We start from the raw sequence: 23,083 nt of genomic DNA, 5'->3' as shown, positions 1-23,083 counted from the left end.
ACATATTTAGCCGTGGGGGTTCCAAACAGGTTAATCTAGTCCCGACACTTATTCTGAGTGGATAAAAGCTGCTGCCAACATCACCATGCAGAACTCGACCCTTGACTCTTAAACATACACTATCTATAACTTTATGGCTCCAGTCTACATGTGACTCTATACAGGCCTGTATGTACATCCATGTGTGGGAAACATTCAGATGTCACTCAGAGAAATTACACGCTGTCCTACATTCTGAAACAACCAGCTGTGGCTGCCTGGAGCTGCAGGATCCGGAGCTGGAGCTGCAAAGACCGCCCACAAGACACTTCCTGTCTTCACAATAAAAGGCCAACCTAAAACAGTGGAGTCTTTAACTGGTGAATCAAACACCAACCACTAGAAGAAGAGTGATAAAATTATTGAGAGGTGCATTTCCTGGTGAAAGAAAAGTCTTATTTCTTTCATAATTGTTGTGTAAACTTGTCTTGAAGTTTGGATTTCCCCATTTAAGTTACGTACCACAGATAAAACAGTGATGCCCCCAATTATTTATAATGATTACATTCAAGTAAGGAAAAGAAAGGAGAAATAAAGTACTGCATAAGTCAACCAGAAGTACTCAGATCTTGTACTTGAGAAAAAGCTGTAGAAATTTAGAAATAGTAAGTCACAAGGAAAAGTTCTGTACACTCCAAGGATGTAGTGATGGCAGAGACCATAGGCTCTAATGGGTGTAGGTCGCTCAGCTAACTGGATTTGATGGACTAGAATAGTTTACTTTATTCTCTGCATTTAGACTTTTTTCATAAAGTGCATAATGAAAAACAAAACGTCCTCCTCTCATCATTTTTCTCACCTCTGGTCCCCGATACAACAATAATAAATCAAATCAAACTTAAAACAGAAAAATGACAAAGGAAGACAAAAGAACGAGGCAGGCTATTTTATAAGAAGCAGCGCTGAATAATTAAATTTAAAATACTGTCTGTTAAAATATTCACAGAGCTCCTAAACCACACGTCATCAGGACACCTCACCACTGAGAGGGATTTTATTGTGAAGGTCGGCAACGGAAGTCCAGTGCGTGTGTGTGTGTGTGTGTGTGTGTGTGTGTGTGTGTGTGTGTGTGTGTGTGTGTGTGTGTGTGTGTGTGTGTGTGTGTGTGTGTGTGTGTGTGTGTGTGTGTTGGTTGAAGGCGCCACGTCGGCAGAACCAGCAGGGAGAAAAGAGAGCTGCGCAGCTCCGCTTGTAAAGAGAAGTTCAGAAGCTGCAGAATTAAAAGCGATTTTAAAAAAAAGACGCGAAGAGCGAGAAGAGGAAAAAACAAAACAGCCGCTGACATTAAGAATCCGAGCGGCAGGCTTTCCTTTCTCTCCCCGACATTTAAACCCATTAACATCCACAGCAGAGAGGTGTTTGTTTTTTTTCCTTTTTGGTTCCGAGGCTGAAGACAGAAGCTGCTCCTGTCTCAACTCTCTCTGCCAGGTGTGTGTGTGTGTGTGTGTGGGAGAGAAGCACTGGGAACAATGGTGAAGGTAAGAACCGACCAGCATCCTCATATTAACGTGTTCAATATGTGGGTCACTAACCAGCGTGTGAGGTAACTGCATGAGATCAACCTGTGTGACTTCAGCTGCAGGCTCCAGGAGTGATAATAATGACGTGGAGTTCAAATATATCATGTCATTAGCAGTAATGTCTCTTTTTTCTTCTTATCTGGAGAAAAAAAAGTGTGATTTTCTGTCCAGTGTCCTTAAAGAATGGTGTCACAGCTTCCTGCAAATGTTGCTCAAACTCCAGATCCAGCTGTGCCAAATCCTGATAGAAAAAAAAGAAGAAAAAAAAACTCAAATTCTTACATCAGATTTGACTTTCTGTGCCAACATGTATCAGATATCGTGCAGCTGTGTTTCTTAACTTTTTGGATCTGGGCCTCTTTTGTGGGGCACAAGAAGAAGAAGAAGAAAGAGGGGGTGGGGAGATGTTTTGTAAGACGATTCAACTTATAGGAAAGAGAATGATTATTTTAGCAACAAGCATGTGAGATGTGCAGGAATTTAAAGTCTCGTTTGCTTTTGTGACGAAGTTCAGATCACGATGACCCACACTGACATGCTCAGCAGTCAGGTGGATCTCCTGCTCACACTCCATGTGGCAGATACCCGTCTTTTATACGTCACCTAACTGTTTTATATCAAATATAAAAAATAAAACATGAGTGCAACACTGAACTGCATTTATTACTTCATCATCAGTGATTTAAAAAGGAGACAGGAAGAACACAAATTCAATGAAATATAGAAACAGACATGTATACGGGGCAAAAAAAACAACCTCTGTCGAGCAAGCAAGTGTGAAATGAATGTGTATTAAAATGTATATATAATCTGTAGAGTGTGATAAGTACAGCTTGTTAGATAATTACAGGTTTGAATCTGAGCACAGCTGCTGAGACAGAGACTCAAATCTGTAATTGAGCTGAAATAAATAGATTTTTTCCCTCACCGGATGGCAGGGCGTGAAAGACGCACACAAATCTGAGTTTATCCTGCTGAGCAACAGGAATAGAAGATTCAACCCGACATCAACTCTATTAATTTTAGTGTGTGTGAGATTTGCAGTCTGAAGTTCATTTTCAGGACTTAAAGATCCAATTTGAAATTTGAATTTCATTCCTAACGTGTCAAAATCGTAGGTGTCAGGATTTAATGAGTCTCTTAAGAATACGACCTCTAAAGGAGACATTCAGCTCATTTTTAAGTTCAAGATTTTACTTTTGGTTACTAATAGAAAAGGTTTACATACTTTAGTTATTCTGTTTTAGCTCCTGTCTCTTTAAGGCCCCCCCCCCCCCTCCGAATGCCCAGTCTCCTCTGATTGGTCAGCTCACACACGCCTGAGCACTCACCTTCAACAACAACAACAGTGCAGCTGTGCTAAATACATTTTTACCTGCCAAACTAGCTGCTTTGTTTAAATTGGGCAAATGTGTGACAAGGTGACATAGTGTGAGGTCACTAAGTCACAGAATATAGGCGGGACTACTGACGAGGCGTTTCAGGAGCAATGTTTTCTGTGGGAAAGTGGAGTTTCTGTTGCTGCTGACTTTGACCTTTTTAACTTTCAAACAACTTTTACATGCAAAAAAAACCTTTGAAGGTAAGGGGGAGAAAAGCACAATAGCCCTCCTTTTAATTAACATAGGTTTGTCTTACTTAGAGAAATATAAACATGTTGCTCTATAAAACCTGTCGTTCATTTGACCAAAGGATTCACAGATCACACACCTGTGGACAGAATCGGATAAATCAACCTCTTGCACACCTCGTTTGAGACCAGGGATACAATTTTAATAGCAATGTTTCAATACAACGACCTTCATCTGGCTATTTTCCAAAATAACCTGAAACTGAAATCAATCATATGTTTTATTCTATCGGACGATAACCTGATGAAGATTTTTGTACGAAACGTTGTATTAAACAATACAATGAGTAAACTCTAAAAACACTGCTCCCTACATTTCCCATAATTCAAGAGGGCATCATCCTTACGAGTTAGTGTTATTTTACTGGTTTGAAGAAGCTCCTCGAGACAGTTGCAGTAGTACTAACTGGCCGGTAAAGTAATGTGTAAAATCAGTTGAGTGTCTCTTTTAAATATTGTCTTAATTACATGAAGAGGAGTTCAGTGCAGTGTGAAGCTTTGGGGCAACTGTGACCTCTTAAAGGTACATAAGGTCCCACTGACACCAACAGGTAAAATATTTCAGAAATTATTCCTACAGAGAGAGTCCTTTCTGTTAAATAGTGAGATCCTTTTTGTAACCTGAAACACAAGTCTCATTCTTGAAAAAGTCTCACTCTGAAATCTCGGGAGAGTTGAGTTGTTCCTGTCAGTTTCTCCAGCTAAATTTCAAATTCTGACTCCCAACAACTCACCTTTCTGAACGAGACGTCTCCTTGAACAAGACTTGTGTTTAAGGTTGAAACAAGGTACCTCATTCTTTAACTGAAAGGTCTCTTTCTGTAGGAATTGTGTTGTCACTGTTGTCGAATAACAACCTCAGCCTGTCAGTGACAGAAACAAGGCAGTCACAGTTTCCCCAAAGGACCACTGCAGCTTTGAGGCGATCTGCTGGACTCATTCCATAATTTTTGGTTAGTATTAAACATTTACACACCAAATCATGTAAATATCGGCCCCAGGTTGAAAGATACTGTGATTTTACTTTTAAGTACAGCGTTTTGGAAGTCCTTTTAACAGAAAAAGGCTATAATCCAAAAATCTGAGTTCTCCAGCTGGAGTGAGGCAGTGTGTTGTGTGGGGCTAACGTGGAATCTCCTCGTAAAATATCTAATTTCCAGAAATTGTACGTTAAAGATATTATTATATAACATTTCTGCATCAAAATAGCATCAAAAGAGTGGAACTTTGTACATATTTGTTCGGCATCGGTGCGTTTCCTTTAGCCGTCTGTCTCCAGAGAGTGAGGAAGTGAGTCGCGAACGTGTCTAAACATAATGTGAATTTAAAAAAACCTTCACTATCACGTCCTTGAACATTTCTGCCGGAGACAGGTCAGATTAACAATACTGGTTGTTCAACAGTGACGAGAACAGCTCCCATGAGCCCACACTGCTTATGTATGTTTTGTCGTGGCGTAAATTGGATGGACGTACCAAAAGTATTTCATTGTGATCATGGTGGTTTTAAAAAGGTCTTAGAAATGTAACTGCAAAATTGTGATTTAAATCAGCAACCGTTTGATCGAAGAAGTCAACAAGATCATGAAAAGGTATTAAAGGTAGAGATGTGTCGTGCAGGTTGTTTCACTCAGAGTCAATAAAAAAACAGGGTTTATTTCTCTGTGTTTTCCAGAATGTGAACAGCGTCATCGCGGAGCCCCAGCCCGGGACCAGCCTGGCCTCTGACGAAGCCGAACCCGCAGACAGCCAGCCTACAGAGGGTGAGGAGTGACCTCCCCAGGCTGTGGCTAAATGCTGAGACATCAGCGGGGAATATGGTGCAATCTGTGCTCACTCGTTGCGCGCTTCTATTTCAGAAACAGTCGGTCCGTCAGGGGAGTTCGTGTGTTTGTGTAAGAGCGGCTGCGGCTCCAACCTGCTATTTGTGTCCAAACGCTGAGACACTTTGCACCAGTTTGGTCCCCTGCTGCTGCACCCAGTAAACACCAGTGTTGTCATGATGAGATGAAACATAATTCTGTTTTCAACATATCAGACCTGATGACAGTTTACCCACCAGGTGAATTATAGACATCAGACCATCAGAGGGTTGTTAAGACAGCTCAGATATAAAGAAACACTCCTGGTTAAAGGTTAGACTGGAGCACCTGATAACACAACAAAGATCAACATTTCATCTTCGCTCGCTCTTTTGTTTTTGTGGCTGGCTTTTTTAAACTGATTTGCAGTGAAAGTTAGTTCACAGACGTTCCTCACTTTTTGGTGAATCCCCGACTTTTGCTCCAGAGCCGCCAGACGGTCAAAGATTTCACTTATCCACTGAAATATTTCAACATGTACAAGACGGTTTTCTCCATGTTTTCATGTTGCCCAGACAAAGTAATATTTCAGTACTTCGATGTCTGACTTGTCATCCACTGCCACAAGGTCAAATATTTCAATTACTTAATGTCTCAAAACTGGTGAAACTAATGATATTATCATCTGCTTCTGTTTCTACTTTGTATTTAGTGCTAAATTGCACGGTCTAAAATAGTAAAGATGTATTAAAAATGTACTTTGTTAAAGGTGAAAGTCACCCATAAAAATGCTACTTACAACATCTGAAATAAATGTATTAAAGTTATAGTTTGGGTCTCTCGTTGTGGGGCTGTATGAGGTACTTGCGAGTCAGTGTGTCACCTGCAGTAGATCATCAGCTCTCCACCTGTGTGGAGAAGCAGCGTGATGTGCCGGCACAGTGTTGTACTGCTGTGAATCGAACCAGCAGCAAGACGTGTTTTAGCCACTCAACATAAGTCCCACCTAAAGAATATATATCGGTTTCCGTGTACGTTATATTTTGAACATTTTTGGCATTTTTCTTTAGCACCGCCTTCCCTCAACGGTCATCTACTGCAACACACTGACTATAGATAAGAACCTCAAACAAGCCCACATCACAAGACCTGAAATCTCTCTTTATGTTTCAAAACTACAAGTAAATTCTACATATTTGTGCTCATGTTGACACTGTATACGTTTCTCTGATGCAGCAGGCAGTCTGCAAAGTAAGTAGTGACGAAAGTTGGTTAAAGTCAGTCTTAGGACGTCTTGAACGCAGCATGCAATGACCCAAAATGAAAATGAATCGATAGTTCCTCTCAAATGCAGACCCCATTCAAAGTGAGCACAGATATTTGTGGTAAAAAGTGTTCGTCCAGCTGTGCAGAAGCACTTTCGTGGCTGTTGAAAGCTGAATATTGTGATGTTTCATGGATGTTTGTTTTGTTTTTCAGATTCTGGAAAAGACCACGTGGCGCCTGCCCCTGGCATGATGTGGCGGGTGACCGGAGGCCTCTTCAACGTCACAAAGGGAGTGGTGGGCGCAGCGGTGGGCGGCGTGGCCTGGGTGGGCGGCAAGAGCCTGGAGATCACCAAGTCGGCCGTGACAACGGTGCCCTCGATGGGGGTGGGGCTGGTGAAGGGCGGGGTATCTGCTGTGGCCGGCGGCGTCTCCACGGTCGGCTCGACGGTAGCCAGCAAGGTCCCGTTCACAGCCAAGAGGAAAGACAAGGCCGAGTGAAGAGGAGGAGGATGACGATGATAATGATGATGATGATTGATGATGATGATGATGATGATGGACTTGCCCCGCCCTGAGCCAACAGAGAGAGGCTGCCAGCTGATCTCTGTCTGCCAATCAAACTCCACAGTGCCTTGAATGTGGTCACCATACAGAGATCTAGACTTTGACGATGCAAATACTCCATTCAGTACCGCAAATATTCAGTAGAATCCAGAATTACAAGATGCTTTGAGCCACAGTCAGGCTTCATAAAAAGTTACTCATGTGACTCTGAGTGGGATTCGTACGTCTGGAAGTGAATATCTGGCTCCAGGCCGATCACATGGACCAGGATCCACTTCAGCACGTGGTGGACGACTTCTTTTTTTTTTTTTTTTATCTGTTTACAATCCAGACTGACGCTGTCGCAGTTCCTTCATCTCTTCACTCTTTGCAAACTACACATATTTGGTGAAGTGTTTCTGAATTAAGATGCTGATTTTTTTATTTTATTTTTTTGTTCTTTTTTGTTTTCAAAGTTATTGAAGTACTATCGAAATCCATGTGACAAGAATAGTTTGTGGCGAGAGAAATAACAAAAATAAGGAAAAAAAAGTGAAGGATCAGCAACATTGTTCAGCCTACAGCCTTCACTGAGTCTGACCTCCTTTTTAATCCTTTGGAAGAGCCCAGGGCGGCGTTTCCCCAGCAGCCTTGGATCTGCATCACTCCTCTGATATGCATTCCTGAAGACTGTAGACACAATCAACACCGGGCTCCTGCCTTTTTCTCACAGCTACATTTTTGCCGACATTTTCTGTGTGAGATGTTAAAATGCTGTGTTCGACCTCGACTGGTCGACTTTTTGTAAGATTTAAAAAAGAAAAAGGAAAAAAGAAAAACATTCAGCAGCATTTCATAATGATTGTCTGAGGGGAAGAGTGCTCGATGTTGTCTGAACTGGTCAGTCAGTGAATATTTGAACTGCTCCTTTTTAATCAGAGTCACTGTACTGTGGTGCAGGCAACATTAGTGAACGTTTGTATGCAAGTATCAGCATTTCAATGCAACATTTTGAGCAAGTGGGAGCTGTTGCTGATGGGTCTAAACTATTTGAATGTGTTGTATGTGTTATTTTGGATATATCAATAAAGTAGTTTGAAAGGTTAAAGGTTGTTGTCAATTTCTGTGCTAATGAAGTCTTAAAGGCTTTTTTTTTTAAAGATTGTAAATGGGTCCTGGTAGCACAGTTAGCTAACAGGACCCATGTGTAGTTTGATAATGTCTGAGCAGGTTAGCCTCTCTGCATCTCTTATCACATGAATGAAGCTAACAGCAGCTCAGTGAGAGGTTTATAATGTTTTACCTGCAGCTGATATGAAAAATACCCGTTGCCTGTAATATCAGGAAGCAGACAGACAAAAGGTCATTTTGAGCAGCTAAAGTAGTTTATATGCTCATTATGCAGCCTCATTGTAGTCTCCACAGAATGGTTTGTGTGTGTTTGTCTTAGTTCTGCTTTAATGTGTGATTTAAATCACTGCACTGACTCCCTGTGTGTCAAAAGATAGACTTTTAAATCTCATTACTGTTCTATAAATAACTAAACGTTTTCAGGACTGACCACATTTGGTTTACTAGTACAGGGATTGGGGGGGGGGGGGGGGGGGGGTTATTTAAAAAGTTTATTCTGATACAGTTACGTATTTAAAAAAAAAAAAAAAAAGTAGTAACGTAATTGAGGTAAAACTGTCCACTCATCTATATCAATAGATTAAACATATCTGTTGAAGGTGGCTTTCAAAGTAAAGTTATTTAATGCTTTTTTTTAACTGTAGCTAATTATATTTGCTTTTATTCCCATCTGTCTTTCAGATGCTGTTTTAATGTCTTATTTTTTTTTGTTTTGATTAGTTTCTATGTCTCTGAATGGTTCTTTAGAAATAAACTTGCCTAAGTGAGGTTTAATTTGACTGAAGATTTTTAAATCTCAACCTTTAGATCACTAAACCTTGTTTTAAACCGAGTACTCACTAATATTAGATAGAAAATGAGCCCTTGAATAAATCCAAAAGGCATTTTAATCAGTATAGTTTACAGGCTCCTCCTCAGCTTGCACCAGTAATTTTTCTCTGAATGCTTTTCTTCCATTCTCACTTCACCTATTTGCCTTCAGCTCATTCAGTCCAAGCCTAAATCTGCTCTCTGAACTTTGAAGATTAATGTACATGTTTCATGTGATTACAGCAAATGAAAATGTTTTTTTTTTCTTTTAATGTATTAAATGATCTTAACCTAAATGAACCTGAACTGGCCTTTGAATTCCTCAGATCCCAAACCAGTTGAGCATCTGTGGGATGCACCAGAGCCGAGTCCCATCCACGTTGGGGCCTCCGTGGATCGTTCTTGGCTCATGGTACATCCAGTGGACGCTCAGCTGGATTGAGATCTGGGGAATTCAGAGGCCAGGTTGACACCTTTAGGTCTTTGTCATGTTTGTTGGGTTATTTCTGAGCAATTTTTGCAGTGATGTTACAAACAAACCACCACAAACAAACAACACCTCCAAAAAACAAACACAAAACTACCACAAACATAAATCAAACACAAAAACTCCACACACACAACCTCCACAAACAAACATAAAACCTCCAAAAACACACAACCTCCACAAACAAACATAAAACCTCCACAAACAAATTTAAAACCTCCACAGGCACAAAACCTCCGCAAACACAGAACCCCCACAAATAAAACACAAAAGCCCATAAACAAATACAAAACCACGACGAATGGACCTAAAACCTCCACAAACAAACAAACTCCACAAAGAGACATCAAACTACCACTTTATCTTCCTGCAAGTGATGGACAAGTCACAAGGAAGAATCCCAAGGACAAGCAGTCAAGACGAACGAGACGAGCCAAACACTGGAGATGAACCACAACAGGATCCCGAAGCAGCAGGAAAACTGAGTGTCTGTCTTCTGATGACAACTCCTTCAGGTCATGCAGTTATTTGGTGGCTACAGTCTCACCTGCTCAGAGACAGTTAAAAAAAGTTAAAAGAAATCAACTCCGTGGCCTGTAATTATTTCAAACAGCACAATAGAGACAAGTACCAGCATCAGGTTGTATGTTGTGTGTTGTTTTTATGTACTGTAATATCCACAGTGATTTACTTTTTATATATTGTGCTGTTTTATATAGTGTACTTGCTCTTATGTTTTATTTTTTTGTTTTGCAGTTACTTGCAATTGCACTCTGCCCCTGTAAAAATAAACAATGAAGTGAAATAAAATAAAATGCTTATGATTTGCAACTTTAAAATAGTGACATACAATAAAATAATAGCAATAGTAAAAGGAACAATTAAAACAAAATGAGGAGGAAATTTGATCATTCATGTGCAAACAAAACAGTTTGTGTGACTTGTGTTTGTTTTAATGGATGCGGTTTAACTTCACCCATAATAAAATACAGATTATTAGAGTTTCGTTAAGTTTGTCTCTGGCACATTCAAATAGTACAGCATGTCCTCAAAGTGCATTTTGGACGTTGTCCAGCTTTAACCAGCTCCAGCTGTGTCTCACCAGAGAGCGCCACACGTGGCTGACGCGAGGGGGCAGTCGTGTCCAATCAGCGGCGTTTAAACTGCTGAGAATAAAGACGACGAAGAAGAAGCTAACCCGGAAGAAGGGCGGGATGTAGCTTCAGTCTGTAGCGTCCACATGTATCCACAAGGCTGCTGTTGCTCACATGCTGTCTGAGATAAAAGCTGTGTAGAAAAGTGTTTAAGATCGAGATGAAAACAAGACAAGTCCTGTAGCTCTTTTAAGGTAACACGTTTATTTTCTTTTTTTATATACTAGGAAGTCATTTTCGAGAACAGACAACAGTATCAGTGAGCTTCTCGAGAAAGAGTTCAGCAGACCAGCTTGTCAAACTGTCAGAAAATGTCTGTAAACTTTGTCCTCATGTTTTGGAAAGTTAAAACGTGTTAGAGTGATTAAACTTTAGCCGCTGTCGCTAGCATCGTATATAACATGTCAACAAGCTAGCGTTAAACTAGTATGCTAACGTAAACAACAACTCTGACCTGGAACTGATATTCATACTTAAATTCATACTTCAGTAAACTTAATTATAAAGGCACTTATGTTAAAATAACAACAGATAAACATTTGGGTTTATGGCAATATTCAGTTAATTACACAGATCTGCAGTTGTAATGACAATGTAGAAAATGAAGCTAATCACAGCCTGAACATGCTAGAGACAAACAACAGTTAATTACAGATCACACTATAAACGTTTTGAGTTTATAATCCTAGTTTCATCTTCATAATATGGTAGAGGACCTGATTTAAATGTGTCTTGAATAACAACTGGTTTAACAACAATCATAATAATAACTGAAATGAACTGCTCAAAGTGAGTGAGGGATATTTTAGAGTTTCACTTCATTGTTTATTCTCTGACATATCTGAATTTTTATTTTGTGTTTTAATTTTTATTTTGTGTTGTGACACATTGCATTTGACTTCATTGCATATTCATATAAACGGATATATGCACCCATATCCAACCATCCAATTTTACATGAACAGTTAGGTTAGATTGTTTGTTAGTTGTGGAAATTTAACAACAGTAAAATACATAAACTAAAGAAGAATCTATTTATTCTTGGTCATTATCCTATCGAGATTTTCTTTTGTGTGGAGTTTAAATTTACTGATATCAGATCAGTCATGGAGGCTTGTCTATTTGACAATACATATAGGCATTGTTCCCTGGTGAGGCTTTTGAGGAATTAAATATATGAAACAACACTAATACAGACATAAAAAACTAGTGATACGTAGACAAGCAGCAGCTACAGACAGTGATTGTAATAACAGTGACAAATAACAACAGTTAAGAACAATGAGTGAAAATAATGATGAGAACAGTCAAAAGTAATTTGTTGTTTGAACGGATGTTTGTTTGTGGTTTTATTTCTGCTCATCAGATGCTGTTAAAAGATGTTGAGTGATTCTGAGGCTGCAGAGCTGCTGTCCTTCCTGACCCCCAACACACGTCCTGATGTCAAAGGTCAGGCCACAGAATACATCCTGGGACTGTCAGGAAACAGGTAGGAGGAAGAGGAGGAGGAGGATGATGATGTTTATAATGTTATAATAATGTCGATCTCAACTCCTATACAAATTGTAGACTAGTCCTGAAGCAGACCAGAGTAAAGCTTAAAATAATATTTACTTTAGTTTTGGTTAACCTGCTGATTATTTTCCTAAGTAATAGCTTAATAGTAGAAATTGTAAGAAACTGAAACCAGCGACTGTTTTACATTTTTGTTTGAAAAATGACTTCAATTTTTAATATAGTTGGTTATTAAATTTGTGTCAATGGACTAATCAATTAAAAAACAAAATTGTTGCAGCTCTTGACCAGACTCTGATTCCACCACAGCTTGATGAGATATATTGATTTTATTTAAACTTGTTGCAGTATGCACATTACAGATGTGCGCGTTTACATCACAGATGATCAATACACTATAATTAAAGTTTGGACGGGTAATATGTGAGACTTGACATGTACAAGCAACTGTTCTGTTGTGCTGGAGTGTAAACTAATTGGGCAGTGGTTATGAATAACTTCAGAAATAAAGAAGCTGTTTTTATGTCAGCTGCTAAAATCATTTGCAGGATTTATTCATCCGGATTTGCAGCGTTTTGCAACATCACGCAGCTTAAAGTTGGCAAAGTAACTCACTCTCTTTCATTTGTGTTTGTTTGTTTTTAGGGATGGCTGCCGCTTCCTTCGCACTAAACCCGACTTACTTGCTGCCCTGTTTGCTCTGACCTCTGACCCCTCCATTGCTATTGTGAAGGACTGTTACTACATCTTCGTCAACCTGTCAGCTGATGAGACCCTGCACCAGGTGATCAGTCAGCTCTTAATAAGTCAGCTGTTTGTGAAAACAGACACCTAACAAATAAAACAGAACACAAACGACAGTACGTCTAAATAGATGTGCTGGATTTAGTGTTGATCAAGTCAAACATGTTACAAGTATCTTTCTTTCGTGTCATTCAGGTTTTGGTGGCAGATGTTAAAATTCTTCCAGTGTTCTTGAAGAACCTTGAGGATCCAGAATACCCGTTCTCTGACCAGATCTGCACCATCCTGTCCAACCTGAGCCGCCACAACAAGACCTGCAAGACTGTTTTTAAGGTGATCGATATAGAAATGTTCCAGGGATTTTCCAGGGTTTTGACTCACACAGCTTGACTCCACATGTATAAGTGAGCTGCTGAACCTGTACAAAGACTCTCAGGTCATAAGAACAAGTGTCCCAGGTCAAAGTGCGAGATAGTGAGAGATGAGGTGTTTTTATGTCGTTTCAGGTCCTCCAGGAGGGGATCGGTCTGGCTCAGCTGGTGGAAATCTTCTGCACTGAAGATTTCAACAAGAAGGCGAAGCTCCACTACCTCGGCCCCCTGCTGTCCAACCTGACCCAGCTGCCCGAGACCAGGAACTACATCATGGACAAGGACAGGTGACTGATCACACAGAGGAGAGATCTGTGTCTCGCAGTTTTTAGTAATTTTTCCAATGCTGATTATTCAACGTGTGTTGCAGGTGTGTAATCCAGAGGTTGTTGCCCTTCACTCAGTTCCAGGCATCAGTGGTGAGGAGGGGCGGAGTCATTGGCACCCTACGCAACTGTTGCTTTGACCACAGTGAGTCACACACAGAGGTCTCATTTACACTTGATTGCTTTGTATTATTAGGGAGGTTGGATACCAATCTTATATCAAAACAAAACTGTCCAGTCCAACATCGGTACTGGGTGGCTTATTGGATATCGGACTCTCTTCACTGATCCACGTAACCAGATTCCATTGTCTTACAGTCACTTCCTATTGCACCGTTTCTTATTGCTTTTGAACTCCAAACTGTACAGCTGTGACATTTATATGTATTGAATCGCTATCGCAGTTTGCTGAAATGTTTTCTAACCAGACGTTTCAAAGGTATAAATGCATCCAACTCTCTTAGAGACGCAGCTGCTCCTTCTAACTGTATCTACAAGTCAGTAAGCCTTCAGGGGAAGTTGCATCCATAGTCCCCAGTGAAAAAAACAGTCAAAGTGAACCTGAGATCCTCTAATATTTTGACTGAGCGCTAAATAATGGGACAGAAGAATAATTCAGAGAAACATTATAGATGTTGCACCACCTCCCTGGTCTGTAGTCTAACAGTACTTCCGAGTTTTCTAATCCAAACCTCTCCTCAACCCGTCCAGCCCATCATGAGTGGTTGTTAAGTGACGCTGTGGACATCCTGCCCTTCCTCCTGCTGCCACTGGCCGGTCCAGAGGAGCTGACAGAGGAAGAAAACGATGGTGAGTTTTTGTTTCTGATAGAAACCTGTTTATTTTTTGGAGAAGTCTGATGAGATTCTTTATTTTTCTGTTTTGTCAAAAAATCCAATAGAAAGACAAAAAACAAAACAAAAACAGAATTCATCTGACAAACATATTATGTGTTTATCTGTAGCCTGATGCATCTTACAGGGATCCTTGAAAGTTTTTGGAAATAGACACAGTCCTTGAATTTGTCAGGGAACCCTGATCTTCTTCCTCCTGCTCAAAGCTCCATTTTTGTTGTAAATGTACGACACAGTAAACACATCCGTGAGTCACACTGTTGCACATGTTACTTCAGTACCATAAACACACACACTGCAGTTAGTTTTGGCTCAATCCTATAACATTTGCCAAAAAAACCAGCTGAAAATTACTGAGGTTTGTTATAAATGAACTTTATATTTTTGACAACTTAATCAAGGTTTATGTCTTCAGTAGGAACCGTCTTTGGTTCTGCTCAGATTCTTGTTGAGTAACACTAGTTCTGACTCTAACATAAGTTGATGTGATGTTCAGGTCTTCCTGTGGACCTGCAGTACCTCCCAGAGGACAAGAAGAGAGAAGAGGACCCTGACATCAGAAAGATGCTGCTGGAAACACTTTTCCTGGTACGACACTGCAAACAAACACACATGTAGACTCAGCGATGTTTTCATGTTGAGTTCTTGACTGTTTCGTCTCTTGTGCAGCTGACAGCGACCAAAGCCGGCCGGCAGACACTAAAAGACAAGAACATTTATTATATCCTGAGAGAGTTTCACAAGGGGGAGAAAGACGTCCACGTTTCAGCCGCCTGTGAGAAACTGGTCCAGGTAGGAATCATCCAACAATCATCTCTGCTTAACCTACAAATAATGAAAAAGACTAGATCTTTCAAAATGACGATAACATTAAATGAACACCCCAGTCAAACAGTCTAAAACAAAAGCTGAATATCGTATCCCTCAGGGGAGCAGGTGTTGCTGTTTGATTAGACTTCATTAGCTTTACCTTGGTGGACTTAATTCCCTGGAAACTGTGTTCACATCCAGGTGCTGATAGGAGACGAGCCGGAGCAGGGGATGGAGAACCTGATGGAGGTGGAGATTCCTGAAGACGTGGAGCAGAAACTGAAGGAGGCTGACCTCAAAGAGCAAGAAGAGCTGCAGAAGGAAGAGGAGAGGATGAGACAGGAGGAAGAGGAGCAGAAGAAGAAGAACAGTGAAGCAGAGGGGACAGACAAAAAACAGGAGGATGGACTTATACAATGAATCCTGTGTTTGAATCTGTAATGTTTGTCAGTAAGAGATGAGAGGACATCTACAGAAATAACCACAACGCTCCACAGTGAGCTGTCTCACTGCTGGAGGACAAGTCAAAGTAAGTGCTGATGTAAAAGATGATTGTTTTCTGTTGGGTCACCAGCTGCAGCTGTGATGGATTTTAACTCAGTCTTCTGTTGAAGCATGAAAGATACCCACCAAACCTCTCACATGTATCCACTGATACATTTGTGTAGTTCTCTTAGTTTGAACAATGGCTGCACATCATGAAATTGATTGTAAAGGGTGTTGATACTCTCAAGCCGTTTTTGATTGGCTGACCAGCAGGGGGTGTCAGAGCATCTGCTGATTCTGTCATTTCTCTATGCTGACGTTGAGTTTAAAACATTCAACAATTGCACCGCTGCTCTCCTCTCTGCGGAAGTTCAACTTCAACTTGAAAATAAACCAAGAAGAGTTTCAGTCTCTCAAGCACCTCATGAGATCACTCAGCAGTAAGTCAGAGAGCTTAAAGTTGAATCATTTTAACAGAGTAATGCATAATAAACAACTTTGTGACTTTGTCAGAATTGTGATATTGTTACATGCTGTGATGACCTTGGATTGAAATATTTAACCTATACACAGAGACAAGATTAAACCAGGAAATACAACACAACCTCTCTTAAACTTACAAAATGTCTTCAGTCTCAATGTTCATGCTCAAACTAGTCCTCACAGAGAACAGACACACACTAACACACAGAGTGGGGAGATAATGGCTATCATCCTCCTTTCTCCCACCACCTGCACTTGGGTCCAGGGGGGCAACCATTTCAAATTATCTGAAAAATTTTCAAATTCAAACCTCTTCCTGTCAGCAGTCACGAAGCTGCTGCCCTAGCAGACCATTCCATAGAAAATGGCCGATGCCACAGCAGAGTCAAGCCAGGTCCTCAGGAGGCCCCCTGAGTCTCCTCAGCAGGCACAGTCCAATCATTACTTAAACTGGAGTTTTTGGTAATTTACAGTGTTCAACACACTCATTTGATTGCAATCAGTGGTGTCTTTCTATAGCAGGGACACCTTACAAAAGCACTGCGTGTTGTCAGAAACACACTTGTCAATGCCTGGACGCGAACTTCAAACCTCCATATAGCCCTGGCTGAGCGCATGCGCAGTGAGGATTTCCGAAGTAACATCTGCTTAAACCGCTCGGCCATCCTGGATGACGATCTCCCAGGCGTGAAAAAAAACGCCATCATCTGGTGCGCTCTAGCGTCTCTAACGTACCTAACGTCTCTAACGTGACTAACGTCTCTAAGGTACTTAACGTCTCTAGTAACACCACTCGGACCTACATAAAACTAATAATTTCTGAAGTAAGTTTTAAAGTAGTTTCCTGACGAGTAATTGTTTTAAACTACTGATAATTTAAATACATCTTTAGAGAAGAGATGTTGTCCCCAATAGTTCAACTGTGTAGCAGGCTAACCGTTAGCTCACTTGCTCAGTAACGTTAGCCGTTAATGTTATGAAAGGCTGTAACCTAACCTAACGTTAACCTGAAGCTAAGTAGCACTAGATTAGGATAATGTAATGAATGCTCATAGATCATCTCAAGGTCCGCACAGCTTGTTTACTGTTGTGAAGGTTTAATTTTAATTTTATAGTAGCTCAGCTGGTTGTTGATTTTAAACTAAGCTACAGCACGAGAATTGAGGCAAATGGTTCAAGATTCTGTCTATTAACACAATCTTGAAGTGTAACCAGGAGGTCTTGTGTTGTATAGGGACAGATAACAATGAAGAGGAAGGGAGATATTCCAGGCTGTTTTTTAAACAAGCACAAATCTGTTCCTGTTTGACCTGCAGGCATTTTTTGACAGCGTCTCAAACATGCCTAACATACCTGAGTAATCGGCAAATGACAAACATGACTCAGTGACACCACTGTTAACAAACACAATCTAATGAAGTAATGTCCACCTGCCACATTTATAAGGAACTCACCTGCAGCCTCTAATTTCAGGGGAGGAAGATCTCGCGTCGCCTTCTTCCTCCAGATGCATCATTTTTTCCCTAATGTCCCGTAAGAAGTTATTCGCTCCTCTGAACCGTTCACATCTTAGTTTACACTCAACAGGTCTTATAAAACAAGACTTGTGCTCCTTTTCACCTAAAGGAATTAATGGTTTAACATTTCAAGCTCAGGATGTGGGAAAACGCCAAAAAAAAGTCAAACAACTGATGATTGATGCCGATTTTTGCAACGTCTTCAAAAATGAGTTTTCTGTCAAACTTCACTCATACAAAGGAAACACATCGCTAAATGTTTCTATTGTCCCACCGCCTCTCTGCATATTTAACTCCCGGCTGTCTGTCATCACTCTGAAGGCGTCCCTTCGCTCGTGATGACGCCGGTATGCTTCGCAGGTGAGGACAGTTGCCAGTGTCTCGGTCATACTTGTCAGTATGGCCGGGCTCGTTGGCGCCCTCTGAGGGTGAATCTGAGCTATAGGTTGCGCTACTGGGAGCATCATCCTGTGCAGATTCTGAGCGACGTCACCCAGCTGAGGAGTGACGTCAGCCCCCTCTGGCCTGCGTGAGAGTACTTTAGTGGAATCAACGCGCTTCAGATCAATAAAACGTTCCTGAGGTATTTAAAGGCCTCTGGCGTCCTCCGCTTATCACTCATGGTCCCAAAAAATGTTTTCCCCCAAATTACTCTGCCTGAAACACAGCCACAACTAAAACTCTCTCACCACAGTTTTCTCAGTTTAATTTGCTTTACTTTTCAAATGATCGGCCTCCTTTTGGCTGAGACGAACTAAAAAGAATTCTCGTGACGGATGTGCATTTTTTAAATTCTGACTTGTATCTGCTGCACTTGTGGATCTTATTTATGTCATTTTATCACAGAAACATTAAATGTCATGATGCTGATGCTTTATCATTGATATTATTGAGATGATGACTATTTTTTTAATATCAACATAATTATTGGTCCATTTTGTTCTGATTGGTGAAGCGTCTGTCTGTTTTATGTGCGCACATATAAACAAACTGCGAGCAGCGAGGAAACAGCTTCAGATTCACACTTGTTAGACTTTGGTGCCCCCTGGTGGCATCAAGGAGACACTGTACATGCTCTGATTGTACCTGATGACAACAACTGCACATGAATGAATCAATAAATCATTAATCATCTCAACACAATCAATCAGAGTTCATATAAAATATAAAACAAACACTTTTGACTAAACAGTGTGAATATCGTACAGCCAATGTATTCATGACTCTACACTTTATACTTCGCAACTATGAAGGAACCACAAGTTCGAATGTGATGTCACATCTGAGATGGAGAAACTGTTGCAGATTAACATTTTAAGTGAGGAAATTTTGTCCAGTCCTCTTGTCTGCAACAGGTTATTCGAGGGTTCAGTTCAGGGTTATGTCAACATGGCTCTTTACAAATAGAGAAGTATAAATCTTAAGATTAACATTACTGTAGTTTCTAGAGCACATTTTTACCAGTTGTTGATTTGTTTTCTCTGGGGTCAAAAGATCAAGAAAAAAACATGTATTTCAAACAGCGACCATACAAGAATAGAGGTTAAACAGTGTGTGTGTTTAAGTCTGAACATACTATCTGTCCTTAAGCGTGTGTGCTGACCGGGTGTTTCTTTATCAGCCTGTCTGTGAGTTTTTCCACCTCGACACAAGGTCAGATCCTAACAGTTTAGGAACTTCTTAGTTCACACTGAGAACATCATCGAGAAGGGGGGTAAAAGGCACCATTAGGAGCTATTAATCACACACCTCAGTTAACCATCAGTAACAAACACAGAAGAATGGTTGTTAAATAAGTTAGTGTTCTCTTTAAAGTAAAGTCAACCCACACTGCTCAGATATCCTGTAGCCTACATATAAATGGTTTTGCTCTGGTAGTATGTAATCTTCTCTATTACACATATCTGATGAATAAGGACACCTCACAGTCAGATGCTTTATGCCACTTCAACTCAAGAACTTCTGCATAAACTCTACAGAACTCCTCTTTAAAAAAAAAAAGCTGATGTGTAGATTGATGGCTTCTGTTGAGCCGGTGTTCGCCTGGAGAGCTGCATCCGAGCTCGAGTACATGTCGAGACTCAACACACCGCTGCATTTTTTTGTTCACTGGAGGGTGAACACAGGAAGGAGAAGAAAAGAAGACTTGTGTTTGAACGGATGAGTTCAGCGTCACCGAGCTGTTCGGTATCTAGGCAGATCTGTGTGTCCCAGCCAGCCAATCGGACGCTGAGGTTTCCTGTTTCACTTCCTTGTGTATATGCACACACATGCGTTACGTGTCAGACGTGTCCCACACACCCACAGTTGTTTGTATTGTCAAACTTTCATCGCAGCTGGAAATGAATGTGCTGTACTGCTTTCACTACGCACGTATTAGACAGATGGAGCTACAGAGCACTTTATCACAAGGTTTAACATGTAAAACATGATGCAAATCTTTATTTTATTATTCATCGTTGACCACATGCCTTTCACGACTGACAGCACTACTGTCTCAAAGAATGAGAGACTTTGTAATCGTGCTATACGTGCAGTAACTTCATTTTCATGCTGATAACGGTGTAATCTGCAGACACAAGACACTTTGTCTAACACACAAATGTCACGACTCAAAGGACATTTTATCCTGAATGAATTTACCAGTTCTGTGGTTGTTCTGTTGCAGCAGTTTATACATGCTTTTTATATGTTAGACCCAATCACCAGAATAAACGTGAGCTGAGTACATAAAGGCAAAAAAGACAGAAAAGTTCAAAATCAACTTTGCCTTTGTCTTGTCATAACGCCGTGCTTATGGTCTGGTTAGTTTTAGATACAGAAACAACTTAGTTTGGATTAGAAAACATGGTTTGCTTATACCAAAATTATACCTGTTCATACCGGTTGTGGTCATCAATAGAATGGCTAGATATGGTCTACCTTCCCATGAAAAACAACAAGGTTTTGGTCCAACCTCCTGTGAAAAAACATTCACTACTAGTTACTTTAGGTTACATGCTGTCAGAGCCAAAGTAGCACATTTTTAAAATTGATCCATTAGATTAAACATCAGATTTTTAAAAGACTTCTGCTAAATTTCTGTTCCTATGGGTGACTTTCACTCCTACTAAAGTAATATTTTATATTTCAATAATTCACATCTGTAGTCCTTAGACAGGAGACAGAGAATCTGTAACAGGGAATTCACACTGTAGTTTAAAAGCACAGTTACAATGCACTACATGTTCACTATACAACAAGAAAACTTTCTAAACTTTGGAACAAACCGGGGATCAAGTGAAAGAGTGTTGTCAGGTAAATACTGTAGGCTGATAGCCAATATGTACATTAGTGGTAAATCCTCTTAAGGTGCACAGACGACGTCAGCAGCCTGAGGTGACGCAGGTTTGGGTGTATTGTTGCAGTGCAGGAAGTAGCTGATTTATGATGAGGCAGTGTTGAATTCCTAGTTTTACATCCTGTCACAGTGTAAATGTCATGACCAGTACATGACACACACCATAAACAGCCCTTGACAAGCTTTGCTGAGAACTGTTGCACAGTTATCAAAATTATTAGCGATCTGACAAACTGTGGGTCATTTTATAAGATGTGAAACTCAGCACATCTCCTCTAAATGTAAACTACCAACCGTGCAAACAGGACGCACCTGAATCCAAAACTGATCAGACACAAACAGCTGACACTCACTTCACCTGCAAACCATGATGGCTGACGCTCTTTAAAGACCTGTGATTGGCTCTCAAGGATGGTTGTTTAAAAAAAACAAAAACAAACTACTAATATAAATATTTTTTTAGTTTACAGATTTTAAAGTGGGACGAATCACTCTGTGCATTGCTGATTTTTGAAGCATTACGCTCTCACATGACTTGGAGTCTCTGACTCTCGCTCTGCTTTCTCAGTCCAAGCTTATTACACACAGCCAGTGGAATCTGTGTGTGTGTGTGTGTGTGTGTGTGTGTGTGTACTTTGAGGGGGTTGTCAGTCCTGTGAAACATTCACCACACTGCTGAGAGAATATCAACTCCCTCACTCTCTCTCTTCTTGAGGTGAGCTCCTCTTTGTGTGTGTGTGTGTGTGTGTGTGTGTGCGTGTGTGTGTGAGTGTGTGTGTGTGTGTGTGCGCAGTGCAAGCTGTCAGGTCAGTGGAGCAGCAGGAACACACACACACACTCACACCGATGAGTAGAACTCAAGCGAGATCTGTGAGACTGAATTAATGTGAATAAATGAATCTAACACACAGCTGAAGGTGCCGAGCTCACTCTGGTTACACGACACGTTTTAACTTTAGAGGCAAGAGAAAACTAAAAGAAAGCAGGAGGATCTGTGGCACAGTATGAATGTGAACACACTACATCAGATAAAAAACTTAAAGAGGAAACAGACAACTTTCCCAGCCGAGCATTCGCACATGGTGTTATTGTTGGTGCTGCTGTTGCAAAGAACTGGATCATTTCTGTTTTCCACAGAGTCACAAATAATGTCACATCAACAACAACACAGGACATGTCATGAGTTTATTCAGACATTTAGTCTATAGTGTAAATGGATCTCTTGTTAATCTTCCTTTACCCGGTTGCCTCTGCACACAGTGGCATGTAAAACTGTCCAGCAGCATCAGAGTTTCTAGGGAATCAATGTTAATGCAGATGATTTCATTATTATATATCAATTATTTGTCAATCAGTCTTTATTTGTATAGTGCAGTTTCATATAGTCCTTCATTTATTTATTCATAGTATATTCAATTTCCTTTTGTCAAGCATTTTATAACGTTGTCAAGAAAAATGCCAGATAAATTAAGTTTATCATGATTATTGTTGTTATTATCATCATTAGTAGTAGTAAGTGACGTGGTGAGATCTCTCGGACAAACACGTCATCACTCATGTTCATTAACAACAGCAGAGGTTCATGTTTAACGTGAGCATCAGTGCTGCTGTCACAGCAAATCTGTGAATGATCAACAGCCAGTGTGTTTCTCTGTTGCTGGATGACGTGAACGCTATCGTGAAACAGGTTCAGATTCAGTTGAACCAGTATAGATAAATATGTAAATAAATGGATAAATATAATCCTCAAACTTTCGTTCTCGTGTAGAAAGATGAGCCTCACTACCCCCCAAACCTCTTTGTTTACTTTCTCAGAGAGTCTACCTCACCACAGCTCTGTGAGCAACACTTCAACATGCTGGTGAAGCCAAATCTCAACATGGTGGGGGAGGGGTTCAGTGAACGGTTAATAACGATTCAGTTCTGATTTACTTTCTGAAGACTTCTCCTAGTGTGAGTATATTTTACTTACAAGTTAGTGATTAAATTAAGATCAAGTTTTAGTTGTTGCAGACATCCCAGTGTAAATGTCATAGTGACTTTTTAAACTGTTTTAGTAAAGTTGCGTTAACGTCTTCACAGTTCAGCTCAAGAATTATAAACTTCATCACAGAAGAAGCTGTTTCACTTCACTGGAGAATCTCTGAGACTTCTCACTGGAAACATTGAACCAAAGTTTACAGGAAGACAGAGTTCAGACTCAGGAGCCTCACTGTTGGTTTGTCATGCCGCTGAGCACGGCTGTCAATCAATG

The 23,083-nt window shown here is 40.5% G+C and overlaps 2 protein-coding genes and 1 long non-coding RNA gene across 3 annotated transcripts; 2 read left to right on the top strand and 1 right to left on the bottom strand.

Moving 5' to 3' along the window:
• Positions 1 to 1,323: 1,323 nt before the first annotated feature.
• Positions 1,324 to 7,909, top strand: zgc:153675 (uncharacterized protein LOC768179 homolog). Its single transcript, XM_037102234.1, has 3 exons — positions 1,324 to 1,517; positions 4,864 to 4,951; positions 6,470 to 7,909. Exons 1-3 carry the CDS (start codon positions 1,509 to 1,511, stop codon positions 6,754 to 6,756), a joined length of 384 nt encoding a protein of 127 aa, XP_036958129.1. The 5' UTR covers positions 1,324 to 1,508; the 3' UTR covers positions 6,757 to 7,909.
• A 2,509-nt stretch (positions 7,910 to 10,418) lies between these two features.
• On the top strand, positions 10,419 to 16,004 carry hgh1 (HGH1 homolog (S. cerevisiae)). The gene is made up of 10 exons (XM_037102114.1): positions 10,419 to 10,577; positions 11,750 to 11,872; positions 12,544 to 12,682; positions 12,838 to 12,975; positions 13,149 to 13,300; positions 13,384 to 13,484; positions 14,051 to 14,149; positions 14,690 to 14,781; positions 14,863 to 14,985; positions 15,205 to 16,004. Exons 2-10 carry the CDS (start codon positions 11,763 to 11,765, stop codon positions 15,421 to 15,423), a joined length of 1,173 nt encoding a protein of 390 aa, XP_036958009.1. The 5' UTR covers positions 10,419 to 10,577; positions 11,750 to 11,762; the 3' UTR covers positions 15,424 to 16,004.
• On the bottom strand, positions 14,151 to 18,620 carry LOC119021687. The gene is made up of 4 exons (XR_005075718.1): positions 17,764 to 18,620; positions 17,427 to 17,592; positions 15,164 to 15,315; positions 14,151 to 14,892 (listed from the first exon to the last, which is right to left on the bottom strand). It is a non-coding gene; the product is annotated as an uncharacterized LOC119021687 (long non-coding RNA).
• Between the last annotated feature and the right edge of the window lie 4,463 nt (positions 18,621 to 23,083).

Source organism: Acanthopagrus latus, chromosome 6, assembly GCF_904848185.1.
Source record: "Acanthopagrus latus isolate v.2019 chromosome 6, fAcaLat1.1, whole genome shotgun sequence".
NCBI classification, from domain to species: Eukaryota; Metazoa; Chordata; class Actinopteri; order Spariformes; family Sparidae; genus Acanthopagrus; species Acanthopagrus latus.
Note: the sequence above shows the minus strand (reverse complement) of the source record. Positions and strands in the feature narration are given on the sequence as shown.

What these genes read in the sequence shown, in the direction of transcription:
- zgc:153675 (XM_037102234.1), top strand. An exon ending in AGACAGCCAGCCTACAGAGG is followed by an intron (nt 4,952 to 6,469) that starts GTGAGGAGTGAC and finishes TTTGTTTTTCAG; the next exon opens with ATTCTGGAAAAGACCACGTG.
- hgh1 (XM_037102114.1), top strand. Translation starts at nt 11,763, where the DNA reads ATGTTGAGTGATTCTGAGGCTGCAGAGCTGCTGTCCTTCCTGACCCCC. An exon ending in CTGATGAGACCCTGCACCAG is followed by an intron (nt 12,683 to 12,837) that starts GTGATCAGTCAG and finishes CGTGTCATTCAG; the next exon opens with GTTTTGGTGGCAGATGTTAA. An exon ending in CAACTGTTGCTTTGACCACA is followed by an intron (nt 13,485 to 14,050) that starts GTGAGTCACACA and finishes CAACCCGTCCAG; the next exon opens with CCCATCATGAGTGGTTGTTA.